At 41.3% G+C, this 17887-nt stretch overlaps 2 protein-coding genes across 2 annotated transcripts in view; both read right to left on the bottom strand.

Moving 5' to 3' along the window:
• LOC108655239 (uncharacterized) overlaps nt 1-17887 on the bottom strand; it is a 159173-nt gene that overhangs the window by 48061 nt on the left and 93225 nt on the right. The window lies entirely within an intron of this gene.
• Nucleotides 690-1310, bottom strand: LOC108653212 (uncharacterized). Its single transcript, XM_018103569.3, has 2 exons — nt 1169-1310; nt 690-1099 (listed from the first exon to the last, which is right to left on the bottom strand). The coding sequence occupies exons 1-2, from the start codon at nt 1172-1174 to the stop codon at nt 746-748; spliced, it is 360 nt and encodes a 119-aa protein (XP_017959058.1). The 5' UTR covers nt 1175-1310; the 3' UTR covers nt 690-745.

Genomic DNA, 17887 nt, shown 5'->3' with positions numbered 1-17887 from the left:
TTCCAAAACATTTCTTATCGCCAGGCAATTAATCCGTGTGATTGGCCATGTGACGCCCACGCGCCGTGGAACACCAACCCAGAACGTACCGTACAGTGGAGACTTTAGAATGTGGACAATCTGGTATGTAGATAAATAATTTCCTGAAGAAAAGAATATTTGCTATATAACCCAATAATAGGTTTACTTTTTTTTTTTATTTGCTACAATAGAATTCTCGTTCAGTTGTTCAAGAGCTATGGATTTTACAGAAAGCTCTCTAAATTCGGCTGTATGTAAAGATTAAATCACTAGACTTGTATAATAAGCACACGAAAATATATTCAATTGAGCTAAAGGTAAATCTGATTTGTATATAAGGTTAAACGGAATATAGATTCACTGAAATAATCAAATTATTCTTGTACGGCTTTTGTTCATTGTTTCTACTGTAGCTTGTTTGTTACAAAATGATCAATATAATAATATGATATATCAAGTGACTCTCAAATGATACTGTTTGTAACTAGAGTTAACACTGTATCTGAATTCGCAGCTCGTGAAATTAAAAGTACATAAACTAAATAAATTATTCAGACAAATTACAACGAACAAATATAGAGGATCCAACTTGAACTACAAAATGGAAGTTCAAAAATTGTAAATTAATAAAAGTCACTTTCGGTTATTTTACTGAAAGTTTATTATTGTTGTTGGATATATTCAAAATCGGATCAGTTGACGGGGGAAAGGGAAAGTCTAGCATTTATTTCTTCTTCAGCAGGGTGCTGACCACGGCTGGAGCAGCATAGGTGGCCACTGGCGCAGTGTAGACCGGAGCGCCGTAGACGGGGGCAGAGTAGGCGGAGTAGGCGGAGTAGGCAGCGGGCACAGCGGCGGAGTAGGTGGTCACAGGAGCAACAGCACGGGTGTAGGTAGCCAAGGGAGCAGCAGCGGAGTAGGTGCGGGCATAGGTGGTCAGAGGAGCCGCCGCCGCGTAGGTCGTAACGGGGGCAGCTGCAGCATAGGTGGCAACTGGAGCAGCAGCGTAAGTGGCGACAGGTGAGGCCAGGTAGCCGGCCTGAGCCACAGCCACGCAGAGAGCCAAGCAGATGAGGAACTGCACCAGAGTAACAAGAATGAAAAGTTAAGCCAACGAATCGGGAGCAATTGTCGAGTCAGAACTTACTTGCATGTTGATTGTTTGGTTGGTTGCTTTGTCAACGACTGATGCTTTTGGCCAATTAACCGAACGCTTTTATAGCCCGGCTCGCAAATGCGTAGGTGCCGCACAAACGGGTTTTGCGGCTTAGGGAACGCCAAACTAGAACGGAATGGCTTTGATTTCCATTGAGCAAACGCGGATGCTGTCAACCAGCACTTGACGCGATCTTCAGGTCTAGATAATTGTCAGGTAATTGCGGCCAGCAGGCGTAGCAAATGGATTAATTCACTTAGCTATTGCCAGCCAGCTGGCAGCTAATTATAATTATATATGTACTCTGATTGAATTGTTTGCGATTCCTCAGGTTTCCTTGGTGCTGACAGCGTTTACTTTCAATTTTAGTTCGTTAACCTGAATGGGACAGTTTAAAAGCTCTTTATTTATATTAGGCAAATGGTATTTAATTAATATTTCTTTATTTTAATTTTAAATTAAATTAAATACTATTTTCTATATTTTATCAATGGTAAACGAAGTGCCTTGTTTATTTGATAGACTCTTCGAGTTAAATATTTAAACACTCTCTAAAATTCATTCATGCTCTTCTCCCTTCAACAGTATCAATCGCCTTACTGCCCAATCAGAAGTCTTTACTCCCCCCCTCACCTTGGCACCGCACTTCAGTGGCTTCCTTTGTTGCCTTGACATGTTGACATTTCACGCATTTGACAGTTTAGCAATTCGCCTGGCAGAAACCACTAACAAGGTTCAAACGCAAACACCAAAACCAAGGAAAACTGTTTTTCCACTGGCTTTTCCACGACATTGCGAAAAAATTCGCAAATCCGAGGCACACGTCTGCCAAAAAAAAAAAAGAAAAGGGACAGTTTCCCAGTCGATGAGGGTGCTGGGTGTGTGCACAGCTTTTGGTTGGCTGCACACACACACACACACAGTTGCAAACATTTTCGCACACTTTCACCGCATGTCAACAAGGAGGAAGTAAATGTCCCCCCCTTTATCCCTTGGTCCTTGCCTTTTGCCAAAATGTTTTTATTGGAGTTTTATTTTATTTCATTGGATTTTGATGGTTTCATTGTGTGCGTAAGTGTGTATCGGCGCCGTGCTCGTAATGGAGTCACTGCGACCACTTTGCCAGCATCCAGTTCACCCATCCCAGCCACCCCTGAACCCCCCAACCACTCCCCCTCCACTGCCTGCCAAACGATGCAAGCAAAATGCGTATGCAAATTTTTCCACAAGAAGAAATTGCGCAATACGGATTTCTTTCCTTCCTCCCATCTTATTTTTTGCGAGGGGTTGCTCAGCTGCCCAGGGGCGTGCTGCGGGGGCTTTTCGGGTCGTGTTTTATTTGTTGTTCCAAACACACATAACACGAGGCTCACATAGGCAACGACAACGACAACGGCAACGGCATCGCGTTGAGCATTTGACATTTACTGCTAATGAAGTCAATTGCTGTCATTTATCTTGTTGTTGTTGTTGTTGTGGGTGTGTGTGGGCAGAGTGTGGGTGCGCTTACGTTGGGAGGGTGTAGTCCTGCATGTTGCTGAAACGTGCAGCAGTCAGATGTAAATGAGCAAGTCGCAACATGCAAAACATTCTGTAAGAATCTTAGTTGAGTTTGAGAAAAGAATTGAAAGGAGCTTTAACTGGGAGTAAATTAAGAAAAATCAAGTAAAAACGACCAAACATACACTCCAAAACATTGCAGGATATATAACGTTTTGCGACTTGCCACGCCCCATAATCGGTGTATCTAAATATATATCACTTTTAAATCAACAGAGGAGATGAATTCTGCTTTCTATACTCTCAAGCCCCCAGTAGACGTAAGAAATACGAATACGGGTTATTGAATTATAAATATAATAAAATTAAGCTACGAGATTTTTAATTTCATTAAATCAACGAAAAATAATAGATTAAATTTTAATCAATTGATTTTTTTATAAGTACTCACAACATATACATGCATATAATATTAACATATTTATGTATATTGTATGTATATGATTATGATTATGATTTCTAAAGTTCAGAAACAATAACTCCAAAAGATCAGTCTCGTCACTAATAACAGTGGCAATGGAAGCAAATTAATCGATTATTAGGTCTCATGATTAATTGTGCATATAATTTTTGCTTGAGGGATTTTCAGGATTCTTTTTCCCAAACGGTCAATGTATTTTAAAAATCTGTAAGTTACAGAGCAGGGAAGGCCAACAAGAGTAATCCAAATTTAACAATTTACTTTAGAATAGAATTAATTCATCATGTCATATTGATTAGTGTAGAAAATTTCATTCACGTGTAGTCTAAAGAAAAAGCAAATATTTCTGAGATTGACAAAAATATGCGCCTATGAGGAATTATCCAAATTCTTCCGCTCTTAGCTTCAACATTAAGATCTTTTGTTGGGGCTCATCTCTTCTTTTTTGCTAGCTTCACGCATATTCCGTGCCTGGCCGCATGCACTAAATTCCACGTTTGTCACGTTCCGTGTGTTTTCACGAGTTATTAAAAATTTGCGGGCCTGTTCATAGGCATAATCAAGTGCAATTGCAATGTGGATGAGACTGCGGATTCCGATACAGATACACACAGAGAATGAGATTGAGATGCGGACACAAATGCAAGCGGACATATGGCACACATCCAGCGGGTACTCGCACCCTGAACCCAATGATCTGGCCAGTTGTCTTGGCATGTGTTGCCAGACCTCTCTCTCTCTCTCTCTCTCTCTCTGTCTCTCTCTCTCTCTTTCTCTCTCTGTGTGTCTCTTCCTTTCCTACACTCTCTGTGGAGGTCGCAGCATTTAGATCAGGCAGCATTATACGCTGTAATCGCTTTGCAGACGTCCGCTGCACGTTTCGTGCAAATTGTGGCTGCATGTCAGACATGCGACTGGAGCAGAGCGTCACCAGTTAGCCCCCTTAACCCCTGCACTGACCCACCTGGGGCACTTTAATGTGGCCTTTTTCCATGGATGGTTGGGGCCACGCTTAGCGCTACACTTTATTCGCAATGCTACAAACAAAAAATTGACCTTGTAAGATTGGAAATTGGGCGAGCCTCGTAGATAGAATTATTCCGGAATGTGTTGGGCTAGAAGTATGCCAAGTTGAGTAAAAGACTAATTAGGTAAAACATTTGATTTTTACTTTGTCAAGGTTACTTTACAAGAGTCGAGGCTTGAAGGCCTAGGAGCTGTAGCTCAAGTCAGAAATACTCTTGGTAAATTGAAGTATATATGTATATATAGTTTATCGACTCTGTTAAACCATCGAAAGAATAGAGTAGGACACGTATATCTGCCTCAAATGGCATTTAATAATTCCATCAAGTCAGCTCAGTCGAAGCGTTTAAGGAACTTGCCTGTGCCCTTTAACACTTGACACCCTTAAAGAAGTTATGAAATAATTAGCGCTACAAATTACAACTTAATCAGGAATCGACCCACAGCACGAAATGGGATTAAAGTAAAACGAGAGAGTGAGAGAGAGAGAGAGAGAAAAAAAAGCGAGAGGGAGGGGAAGGTAAAAAGTGAGGGCTTACGGTTGACAAGCAAAGGTCACTCAATGTCCATGACGACTGCAAATTGAGAATGAGAACGAGAACGAGAATAGAAATGAGAATGGGAATGGGAACGAGACGGATGACTGCGAGTGACTGCGACGAGGGCGACAACCGCCGTCCGACTGACCGCACGAACAAATGAATGGGCAACGGGTCGGCGGTAAAGGTCAGTTTCAGCTACGACAACAGCAGCAACAGCAGTAACAACAACAACAACAACAATGGTTAAATACATAAAAACTGTGTACAAGGGTGTCGAATGGAAGACCGCGCTCACAAAAGGGGTTGAGCGAAGGGTTAGCGACCAAGGGCTACTCGAATTTATTGTTGATTTCTGTTTTCATTTGCTTTTTATTATTTTGTTTTTTTTTTTTTTTTTTTTTTAATAGCGGCTGAAAATCAATTAAAGCCGTTGCAGGCGGACTCGGTCGTTGGCTTATTAACGGCTTGACCCAGGTCGGAAAGCCCAGCAGCGAACAGAAGTTAAAGCAGTGGCTAAGAAATCAGCACGGCCATTAAATTAAGCAGCCGGAAAGGCGGCAGCTCGACGAGCCAATTGCCTTTTGAATACCGAATAAAGAATACGGCGGAAATGCTTACTTTAAGGATAAAAAAGTTGAAGTGAAACAAAGAAAAAAAAAGGCAATGCAAAGGAAACGGCAAAAAGTCCTTGTCGAGGGGTTGGCCGGCAATAAAAATTGCGTTGTCTTCTGCACAAGTGGTACGAAATATTTCGCAAGAAATTTTTATTGCATTATTTTTGGCATTTGATTTTGCAGATTGGCCACGGCTCGACGAGCAAAGCAGCAGCTAATAATAAATAGAGGAGGGCCAGGCGAGAGTGAGTGAGCTGCAGATGATGCAAAGCCGAGTTGCCCCAGGAATGTGTGGCGCAATCACAGTAGCTGTAGCTGTTGCCCTTTGTTGCACGACTTGTTGAGCACTCGCTGGCCGCAGCAAGTGGGGGCTACTAAGAGCTGGCTTAAGTATGTCTGAGGTGCGATATGTGGGTCAAATAATGGGCAAGGGGCTGTACTCCATTTGGGGTCATTGTGCTGGGAATCATCTTCCCACTTTACTTTTCCTCTTGACTCAATTACATGCGACCTGGAATTTATATATATCTTAAGGGCTGCAATCTGTTCGAAGTGGAATTGGGGTCGTTCACATTCTATTAGCTGCCCTGTGATTTCACCTGTGTTATATTTGCTTTCTTAAACTGTTGATCTCAATATAATTATATATATCTATATATTTATATATATCAATATTATCTATATATAGTTTAAATGTAGATTATGGACTTCAGACTCTTGAATTGTATTTGTCAGTCATTAGCCTGTCAGCTGTTAAGGAATTGAAAAATCATTATAGAGCAGCTCGCTTGTTTCTTACCCGCCGCACATAATCACTCTATGATACTTCTAGTTTGTCAGACCCTCCGCACTCCCAAGCAGAGCTCTACACAACACCTTACAGCTTAGCGCTTCTCTCCCTTACAGTTACCTCTGCCTACCACTTTATGCAACATATATTCCTCGCAGATATTGCTCCACGCAGCTTCCTTCATTTCCTCGATATACCCTTTCTGTGGCCCACAGACAACAGCGTGTCTAATTTTTGATTATTTTGCAATTTACATATTGAATTACTTCCATACACGAGTCCATCAGATGGTGGAGCAGATCGCAACATGATCATACTCGCTGCCAATACAAGAAACAAATCAAATATCTGTTGCGGAACAGTTGGGCACAGCCAGCGCACGGCAGGAGCGCAATTGCGGCCAATTGTGGATGGAAGGTGGCGGCTGGAAGATCATGTTGACGCGCTTCCCACACACACCCAGCGAAAGCCAGAACACGATCGGACGATTGGCCTGGACGACTGACTGCAGCAACAGCAACAGCAACAGCAACAAGGTGATCATGTGGCGCTACAAGAGCCTCTCGTCATGTTGCCAAAAACTCACTCAGTTTCCAGGTACTCCCCATTTCCCATTTCCTTCTCCCTCGCTCTCTCTCCCTTTCCCTCTCTATCTCCGCCTGGATTTTGCAGTGGGCAGCTAGGCTGGCGCTCGCTGAAATAAACGATTATCATCCATTATGAGCTGTTTTGTCCGACAGAGGCGAGCTGCTGTCCATATAGTTGGGCTATATGTAGTCTCGTATTCTTATAAAAATGTTTGTTTTACTACGTGACCGATCCGATCCGAGGCAGGGCAAGCGGGGGTCGAGCGGGCAGCTGATGCACAGAATGCGATACACACGCGATGTTAAGTCCTGGGCATTGTCTGCACTTATTATTGTTGCTGTTTCGGCTGTAGTTGGAGTAGTTGTTGTTTTGACCAGATGATCTACATGAGGCAAGGCAGCGTCTGTGGCAAGTCGCAAGTGCTGCCTGGGCCGTTGCGGCAGGCGCTTGCAGAAGCAACACGTCGGGTTACAAAGTTCAATTGAGTTGACTTCTTTTCCCTTTCCCATTCCGCATTCGCATTCGTATTCGTATTCGCATTCCCCACTCCACTCGCTCTCCAGTTCAGTTCATATGCATTTGCATTGGTCACGTTCTGGAGCGTGTAATATTTTTGCTTATCTACCAAACAAATATGTACAAATATGAATTTTAGTGTAGCGCTGACCAATGTGCCAGGGCTGAGAGCAGCTCTGAGCGGGTGCTAGACTTAGCTACGTGTGGTATATGCCGAACTAAATTGCGAAAGACGATCCTTATGGTAAGTATTTAGTTAGAGATTATCTTTATAGTCGAATACATTATTCATAATTGGATTTGTGCAGCAATATTTATAGACCTGCAAAAAATGAGATTAAGATAATATGTTAGTACCTATACCTTAGTAAGCTTTGAGGAAGATGAGAGAGTAAGGGAAGGTATTTATGTATTTATGTCTAAATAACTGCAGTAATAATCCCACAGTAAGTCTACAAAACCATCGATGGGTCTACTTCCTACATTTTATAATAGAAAATAATATTTATTCAATATATTTAAATAAATATACATAAATAAATATAACAACTATAAATATATGTACTTTTTTACTATTACAATATTAAAACTAAATACAAAATAAATCAATAACACTACAAAATAAATAATAATATCATTCATTAATTTCGTAAAATCAATATTGGGTGATTGTCTCTCATTTTGCCTAAGAAAACGATTCTACGAAATTTGATATGATGCACAAATATTTATTTGCACAATATAATAAATAAAAACGCACATAGGTTTCTGTCTATCCATCGCAGTCTGAATTGTCCACTACTACTATAGTTCGCTTCAAACTCTCTAAATCACAGCTACAATTTTTGCATTGAGCTCTCTACAGATTGTCAAATTGTTCCCAAATGAAAAGAGCCCGCTTCCTCTTACTTTTTACTAGTTGAGCCATTTCATTAGTGAAAATGAGTAATATTATAGTATAATTTTCAAACGAATTACTTCAATAGCTCCCATATAGAGACATACCCTGCCATCTGTCCCCACGTTCTTTAAATTAGTTTCCATTACTTTTAATATTAATATTAACTCCTATTGCTCTAAGCTTAACTCAAGCTGAATTCCCACACTGAGCTCCTTATGCTTTCAGTTGCTCATCAGCTGAAATGACACTTCTAATAGCCCCCGCCACGCCTCAATCGCGAATGCCTTCTTCTTCGTCTTCGTCTTGGCTTCATTTCGGCCAGCCAGATTGTATGACAATCAGATAATAATACCTCTGAGATACACGCAACACAATTCCCTTTATGACCCACATTTGTATGGCAGCCTGGGCATTGAGCCCAATTGCGTTGACAGGCGCCGCATGCTGCCCCACCCACTGCCGCCCCCGGTGATACTCTCAGCAAGGGCAAAGGCGGCTTGCAAATTTATGCTGTGCATATTTATGACACGCAACTTGTACACCCGCTAAACACAACAACAAACCTGACACGGAGAGACAGACACACAAAGCAGCCAATAAACTAAACGGTGCAGCAACCCACCCACCTTCCAGAGAAAATACCCTCTCCACATTCTCCTCCCCCACCTTCTACTCTAGGGCTGTGCGGCCAATGTCGTGGAAGCTTTGCGAAAAATCGGCTTTACCCTAATTTAGTTTGGCTTTCACTTTCATAATTTTTGGCAACGACTTTCACCCCAAGTGAGCAGCGAGCTACCCCTAGGGTTCGGGGTGTTTCATTTCACGTCATCGCATTGATTGCAATTCAATTGCGAAATTGGCAAAAACATCAATTTCATGCTGCCGCAGAACAATCATCAAGTGCCGGCCCATTACATAATCAGCAGCAATGAGGGGGTGCGCCTCTGTCTGTGTGCGTGTGTGTGTAGCTAGTATTAGGCAAACATGTTGGCCATATCCTGTCGCTGGCTCAACGAACCCCATAAAGGATACTTAACTCGACTTTACACAATCTGATTTTCGGCTTGCAAAAATTTCCTATGCAGCGTTTGCCAATTTTCCAGCTGTCTCCCTCTCTCCATCGAGGGTGGGTTGTTGTGGTTGAAGCTGTTGATTTAGTGATGGGATTTGTGGGTTGCAACCTGAACAACAGCAACAGCCGATTGTTGTGCCAAGGCAACCAGGAAATATTGATAAACCTTTGCCAAAAAAAAAAGAAAAATAAAGAAGAAGAATGAAAATTTGCATTAGAATAGCCAACAAGTGCTACCGTAGCGAGGGGAGGATGAGAAGTAGCATGACCAGCTGCTGGAGGTTGGTGAAAGGGCTTGCTGCTCATTTAGCGCAAATTTTAGCCCAATTAGGTGGTCGGGTCAGTGAATTGCCAGCCAACCAGGGGAAAGGTAATTGTTATTAGGTGACGTTTCATATCTTTAACAAAGACTCTGCTGATTGAAATCGAGTAAACGACGAGGAGCCCTGATTGCGCCGGTTAATAAAAGTAATTTCTGGTTTTAATAGGTCTATTAAATATGATCATTGTCTGCAATTGGAGAGTGTTCGAAAGGATTTGATTTAGGTAAGGTTTATCGACTGTAGGGACTGTAAGGTAGGCTGAATTTATATAAAATTGAGGCTTTCTAAAATAGGGGTTTTCGTGGGCCGTATATACTGGTTTTACTGAACTGTGGAATAACAACATTTTAAATGCATTTCATTTATTTAGTAACTAAATGCGCGTATTTGCTTATGGAGCGAAGTACAATATGTTGTTTTTACCGATAGTAAGACAATGGGTTGAGCTATCGAAAAAAATACAGAAATGTGCATTTGAAATATTTAGTCCATAGTTTTGGTTTACGATATTCATTTAAACGGATGACTAGCTATTAATATGGACAGACGAGCATCCAAACAGCTTGAAATTGCACTTTCAGTGGAGTTAGGACACTCAAATGACGTTTAATAATTACGTAGGATGATTGAATACAAGTAAATAGAAGGAGAGGAAAAAATGAAGAATGCAATCAATCTTTCTATTTCAAAACTTTGTTTTTAAATTTACTTTTTTAAATGTCTTTACTCTTTTCTTTAGAAGCTCTCCAAAAAAAACTATAAACTTTATATTAATTGACTACTTTATTCATTTTTTTAAGTTGTATTGATCTTTCAACTAATTGTTAGGTTTATAAATTCCATTCAGTAGGTATGGAATACTTAGATAATATTTATTTATAATTATTTTAATATTTACCCGATCTTTTATAAAGTATGCTCTGCATCTATTACACATTGGCTTTCAATAAGGACCCTCCAAATATATTGCCGCCCAATCGAATGCCAATTGTATGCAGAGAATATTTGATAACCCACACATTTTTCACATTAGGAAATACGTAAAAAAAAAAAAAGAAAAATAAAAGAAGTGGAAATCAACTCTGGCATTGGCTGCTTTTGAAGCCTCCAGCTGCTCTTCAGGGCCAAAGAGAAATATAATAAAAATATATTTACGTGGGGCAAGGGCAGCAGCAGAAAGAGCAATGAGAAGGGAAGGGAGAAGCTTAAAACTTAGTTGTCAAAGCGACAGCCATTCAAACCGAGCGCACATTTGATGGTAGCCAACCACACGCACACACTCCAACACACACATACACACACACACAGGCGAGCGTATAACCCCATCCACCAGCTGCCCTTTCCCTGTGCCCGCTCGGCGAAAGCTGCCTGGGAGCCCAAGCAGCAGTTGGCTGCCATTAAATATTCAATTCAATTCCCAAGCGGTGGTAAATTTTGTACTCCCCATTGCCTGCTGCTCCTCGCCTGCTCCTCTTCAGCTCCGTTTTTTGCTATCCTATCGCATCGCATCGCATCGCATGGCATCGCAGCGCGTCCTATCTCTGTGTGGACTCTATTCGATTTGTATCCGAATGTCATTTTTTATTTCGCATCTTTTGCATTTTATTTGTTACATTTGCGCTTATTGTTGCAGAGAATCCTTCGTTCGATACGTACATAGAGTCCTTTCTTATACATATATACATATCGTACGAGAGCGAGACAGAGCGATAGCGACAGCGGGAGAGAGAGAATGAAAGAGGGCCACTCCATTGACAATCCATGGCCATGTGTTAAGGATGTACATTTGGGTGCCCAGCTCCAGTTGAGAGCCGGATTGAATGTCCTGGCCAATGGGAATCCTGCAAGCTGCCATCGGACTTAGCCCACAATTTCTGCTGTTTTTTTTTCTTTTTTTTTTTTTCTTTATTTTTTTTCTTTACTTATCCTCATTTCTTTGTCACTCATGCGATATCTCGAGTGTGTACATAGAAAAGGGCGTGGGGGCGTGAGCAAAAGTTTTTCAATTGATTTTATGCTATTTTTCGTCTTCTCTTTATTTCCGACCGGGCACGTATTCCTCTATAGCTGCAGCTTGGAGTTTGAGAAATTGGTTGAAATCAATTGGATTTGTGCGCGGCTAAAGTTTGAGTGACAGCCGCTAGATGGCGTCAGTGCCCCCTCCCCGCCCACACTGAGCTCACTATTAACATTTTCAATATACTGCTCGGAATGCCAGGGGAGGGGGCGAGGCAAGGCTCTGGCGTAGGCCCAATGGGTTTTTGTTTTGCATTACGAGTGGCAGCTGATTTGGGATTTGCATAATTTTATGTGAGCCGGCCGCAGTGAGTAAATTGGCGATGAGAGTTGCCAGAAAAAAACTATTACGTAAAAATGGCCAGAAAGAACCAAAATAATTGTGGGCACCGAGCAGGAGACGGAGGCTAGGCTCAATAACTTAACACGGAACCTAGCTGTAGCTGATTATCGTATTTTATTATAATCTTTTATTTATCTATCTATAGTTAGTAGCTGAATGGCTTTAGTAAGACTTTTATTTTAGCTCTTAGGGAATTTATTTATAGAGAAGTATTGGTTAGCTATGTATAATTACATTCTTCGAATCACTCATTTACATTTTTTACATTTGCTTTTGAAGTGGTTTCACCTGATCCTTCTATAGAAGCACATTTAAAAAAATGGTACATTATGATTTTCTATTATGCGTAGGTATAAATTGGCTTACGCTAGAAAAGTATTGATTATCTATTTAAATTATATAAGAAATATCCTTTCAGACATTCGTATCTCTGCATACTCACACTGGAATAGGCAAAATCCAGATTTATCGAAAACATATTCCAGTCACAATAAAAATTTTATTTCTTTCGTTATTTATTCCATCTTTCCAATAAGTATTTTCGATTTAGAGTGCCACGCCCGCACTTACTTAAGTGAAAATCTGCCACACGTGCCCATCAAATCAAATTTGAAATGTTGCCAAAGCCGCGGTTCGAGTGCCACGCCCCAGCCCCTCCCACAACCGTTCGATTTCCACGTGGCGTTGGTTCACTTCAAAATCAAATAACAACAACGAGCATAAAAAAAAGAGAAAACAAACTGAGGGGGTTGCCTCTAAAATATGCAAATCAAAACGCTTGCACTCACCCCCGCCCCGGCCGCTATTCAGCTTTTCCCACTTTCTTTCAATGTCTGGCAACGCTTGACACGTGACTATACAAAATTTATAAAAATATCGGGCATGCAGCAAAGAGCATTTCCAATTTTGCAAAAGTTGAAAAACGAAAGAATTTTATAAATGAAGAAAATCATTTTCCATCTAAATACAAGTTGACAGCTTTTGGTGTTGAATTTCGCTCTTAAAGTTGTTTCGGTGGAAATTGGTCATTAGGTGCAACATGGCCGCATGGCTTCATGTCTGGGCCCAGAGTTTACGTGGCTTTTGGCCATTACGGCGGAGAAATAAAGTGAAAAGAAAAAAAAATGGTTAGAAAAACTTGCGCTGTTTAACACTGAAAATTCATTGTGCGATGGCGGCTGCACAGCAAAAAATGGAAAAAAAAACGTGGAAAGAAAAAGGAAAAGACCGGCTGGGTCTCCGGTCCGGCAAACTGTTGTTCAAAGTCAAGGCAAAATCTTAAAGTAATAAAGTAGCCGACGAGGCAGCGAGGCGGCGAGGCGGCGAGGTCACCACCGCATGTGAATGACCTTTAGGTGACCTGCTTCTCGCTCTTTGACCAACAGCTGGATTTCCGCTTCCTGCTGCTGTTCTTTTCTTTTCACTCTCTTCTCGTTTTTTTTTTTTTTTTTGGCCTTGGCCGAAGTGAACAAATTAAGTTATCAACTTGCTTGACCAACGCTGCTCGCCTTGTCACTTTAATGCTGGCAAATCAGCCTCCGCTTCGTATTCAAACGTTTATTAAATGTTGAGTAGCCGCCGCCTTCGAGTGGTCCCCTCTATGCTCCACTCTTGCCCTTCCTCGTTCGCTCTGTTTGCGCCCCTCGGCTGAGTGTCATATTTTTGCGAATAGTACCCCTCCGCCCGCCCAGCTGAGTGCAGTTCTCAAGTCTTTCTGTAATAATTTAATACCTTTGTGAATGCTCTGGGGCGCTCTCGAGTGGCTGAGTGAAGGGTTTCTCTTTTGGCCAACTCTTTCTGAATTCTTTGCGAAATTGGTGGACACAAAGCAATAGAGGCGACCACTTGATGTAATTCTTTGGCTCACAGCTAAATATTTTGTGCACACAAAGTCATTATTTGCCTTAGATTTTGCACAATGCTTGAGTTGTCAATTAAATTAGTTGACTATAAAAATGAAAAATTAAAGTTTCAACTGCAAGAGAAGATTCAGTTGAAGTGTGATGCACAATTGACAGTAATATCAACTAAGAATTCTGTCAATCATGAATTACATTGAAAACTGTCTCAAAATGATTAAACTTTTATTGAATATACCAAAAAATAATTTTATTCTTGCTTTAGTATTGTTTAGCTGAAAAATAACAATTAAGCATACAAATTTGATTATAATTCCAATATTTCGCAGTACAGTTTGAAAAGCTTTTAGTTAACTTTGACCAAATAAAGAAAGAATCGTAATTTATCTTCCTTTGTAACTATAGTATATCATATATACAGATATATTGGGAACATTTATACTAACAATTAAATGTGTATTCCTTTATCCATATATTTGCATTTGATTCTTATTAAGCTTAGCTTAAAATCACCATTGATAGATCTACCAAAATCATTTCAGCAGCCTAGTCTTATATAAACAAGGTAAAACAAGTTAGAACACATGGCGTATGCGTAATGTACGGCAACTCGTACGTCAAATGCTCGTTTACACGCTATATATGAAAACAGCTTTGGGCCACTCCCTAATCCATTGAGAGCTCCATGTACAAGTACATACATACATATGTATACATATGAGTGTTTGTGGCTGTATGTGTATGCATTCTAACATACGGAGGAGCCCGGCTTCCAAAGAGGGCAACGAAGACCTAAAACGAATATGAACCCATTTCACTCATACGCATTTGAAATGAGTATATACACGCTATATGCATGAATATATAAGCTGTGTATGTGTATGTGTGTGTGAGTGTGTGTGGGTAATGGCATGCTAAAATAAACCTAAACATGATGCAAAACACAGCAACAAACTCATTCGTTTTCTCATTCGTCGTTTCATGGGTCTCGGCAACACATTAAGTCCAAAAACGAATGGATGAGAGTTAAAATGAGCTACACACATACACTTACATACAGACATACACACACACATACAATGCAAGTAAGCATAAGTACGCAACGAGTACAGCGCACACTGCATGAATAAATCACACGAAATGCGAAAGAACCGAGCGAGGCTCACATTCACATTCACACTCGCACTCCCACTCGTACACACACACACACACGGGCACATACACAGTCATCTGCTGCTCTCTACATACATTCACTCTTTCACCAGCAGTTGCCCCACCTCCTGCCACCCCACGATTTAAAAATCCAACAACAGGCAACAGCAGCAACAGCAAACAGTAAAAATACGAAGAAACGTCTAGAGAGAGAGTGAGTGAGAGAGAGAGAGAGAGAGCGAGAGAGCACAACAAGCGAGAGATAGGAAGAGGAAGAGAGGGGAACAGCAAGGCAGACAGCGCAAGACACGCAGACGACAAAAAAGGCGGAGTCTAAAAACTGGGGAGCACAAAATAACAACAAAAACAACAACAGCAGCAACAGCAACAGACACGCAAAAGGAAATAAAAAACGACACAACAACAACAAAAAACATGTAAGACTCACACATATACATACATGCACACATTAAGAGCACCAACGCCAACTCGTGTGCAGCAAGGCAGCAACAACAACAGCAACACACACACAAACACACATACGGCCTCGCATGCGCTGCGACTGTGCTCGTGTATGTGTGTGTATGTGAGTGGGGCTCACTCGCATCTCTCTCACAGCCGAAAGAGCGAGCAACAACAAAAAAGAAAAGAAGCGAAAACGAGCACAAACGCTGCGCCAACGTCGCTGCTGGCGTCACAGTCGACGTTGACGTCGCGTGTATGACGAGCACTTGGCAAAACGCATTGCACATTCATACGTGAACCGTTGATGGGAGCAAGCGGGCGGGTGCGAGGGAGAGCGCGGGTGCCGTTGCCTGATTCGTCTGTATACACATTGGTATATATACGTACACGTATGTACGCACATACATACATGTGTATATGTAAATGCATGTACATATACATATACATATGTACGTATCTATATAGCTCCTACAGCTGGGAGCAGCGGCGCTTGGGAAATGGTTGATGGGTTTTTATGATTTTTGAAGGGAATTTAACCGGGTGGGGATGCGAGAGATGAGCAAAGGATCGATATGGAGGATAGGGATATGGCCGTAGAGTCCTCGCATACTTCGAAGTTTAATGAATGTCTGTGTGAGTGGGGAGCGCAGTTAATTGCTAAACAAGACAACAACAAGAAGATAGTGAGTGATGGGTATACACAAGACATCCTGGAGCAGAATGAGAGAGTAAATAAAGTATCGTCTGTAGCTGTTGACTGGGAAACATAATTAGAGAGCGAAAGCTTAAGGGATATTTAAAAAACTTACTCAAATTATAGCCAAAAGGATTTTACCAAAATTTTACTATGCATATTTTATAGATTCCCTCAATTGAATATTTTTCAGAGTTAATAAATATTTATTATTATAATCATATGACATTTAAGTAATTTTTTTTTTTTTTAAGTTTTACAATTCTGATATAATGAATATAATATTCAAAACAATTTTATCTTAATGATTTTAAAATACATTTATCAACAATTACTAACCGCTTTTGGGCACATTTGTCGCATTCCTGTAACATAAGCCCTTGACCAGGCTCCTATGACATTCCATAGAAATATTCGTGTTTCTCTCAAGATACAATACATAGAAGCAGAGAAATCTAAATAAGTTCCCACTGAAAATTCAGCTAGGAAAATGCAGGGAAAACAAATTCTCGCAAATACGAAACGGAAATGTTTTTGCTGACTGCCAACGTGGAGCGTCGTGGGTAAGACAAAGGCGAGTCCTTCACTCCGAATGGAAATAAATTAAAAATGCGACTTAAGCGGAGAAAACGAAATACGCAAATCTGTGCGATTTGTAAAAGGAAGCAAAATCCTAAACAAAATATGCCAGCCGACGGAAATACGCCGGACTAGCTGGCCCGGACCGACACCCACACCCAGACCCAGCCCGCACTCGATCCGGCGACCAAATCAAAGCCGGCTCCCTACAGCGTTGCCTTCCAGTATTCGTGGAAAACTACTGGAAATCGCATAGGTAAGCTCATCCAACTGACGACGCGCTGTCTGTGCGATGTGCTGGTGTGTGTGAGAGAGATAGCGCAGTCGCGAGCGATAGAGAGAATGAGTGGCTCGGTGAGTGAGAGAGAACTCGCGCAGTCGCCAGCTCACAGCTCACATCACACAGCTTACAGAGCGTATGAGTGATTTTTTGAGTGGGTTTTTGCTGTCTCGTTGGCCCCAGCTCGTTGCCTCAGCTGGTTTTTCTTTTTATCTCGGCACTTTTCTCTTATGTATTCATGGAGACATATAGTGAAAGGGTTAAAAACCTGTGATCTTTGTGAACCCCAACCTTTTCCGCTCCCCTTTACTCGCCTGCTACCCTGACTCTGTTTTTGAACTCTCCTGGTATAAATTATTGATTAATTCACTTGGCTGGCCAAGCAGTTGATATGAATAGTTTACCTTAAAGCGTAGGCTCTTTAAGCAAATCAGCGTAAAAAACTCTAAGAGCAGACTGCACAAACACAGCTTTTGAACATTTCGCAGAACTGGGACTTTGTTTCATTTGAAATTTACACAACATGAATATACAAATATATACAAGATACTTAGCTGCTTGATGAACAGAAAGTTTTTAATGAAAAGCCCGAGGGGGCCTTATTAGACCCAAAGTAGAGCTCATTATGTTAGCGAACCCTTTCACTGGATGCCATTTTTGATGAGCACCTGCGCCACTTAAGTACCCAGCTCGAAGACCGAAGGAAGCCCCGTCTCAGCGATTATCTCTCCTTGGGCCTTTGAGTGATTCGCCGTGATTTTTCATACGAATCAATGACAGTTACGAAGTTTCGCTGTTGCCTAATTGATAATGTTTGCCAGTGCGATGATGGCCCCTGCCTCTGCGCTTGCCAAAGCCAGTGAATCAATCAGTTTGCCATTTTGGCCAAATTAATTTCTCACATTTTTCTCTGAAAGTGAAAAGGTAGCCTCCCTCCCCCCTCATCGATTCTAGCGTTGAGTAGGTGTT

Source organism: Drosophila navojoa, chromosome 5, assembly GCF_054131105.1.
Source record: "Drosophila navojoa isolate 15081-1374.11 chromosome 5, UAZ_NAV_1.0, whole genome shotgun sequence".
In the NCBI taxonomy this organism is placed as follows: domain Eukaryota; kingdom Metazoa; phylum Arthropoda; class Insecta; order Diptera; family Drosophilidae; genus Drosophila; species Drosophila navojoa.
Note: the sequence above shows the minus strand (reverse complement) of the source record. Positions and strands in the feature narration are given on the sequence as shown.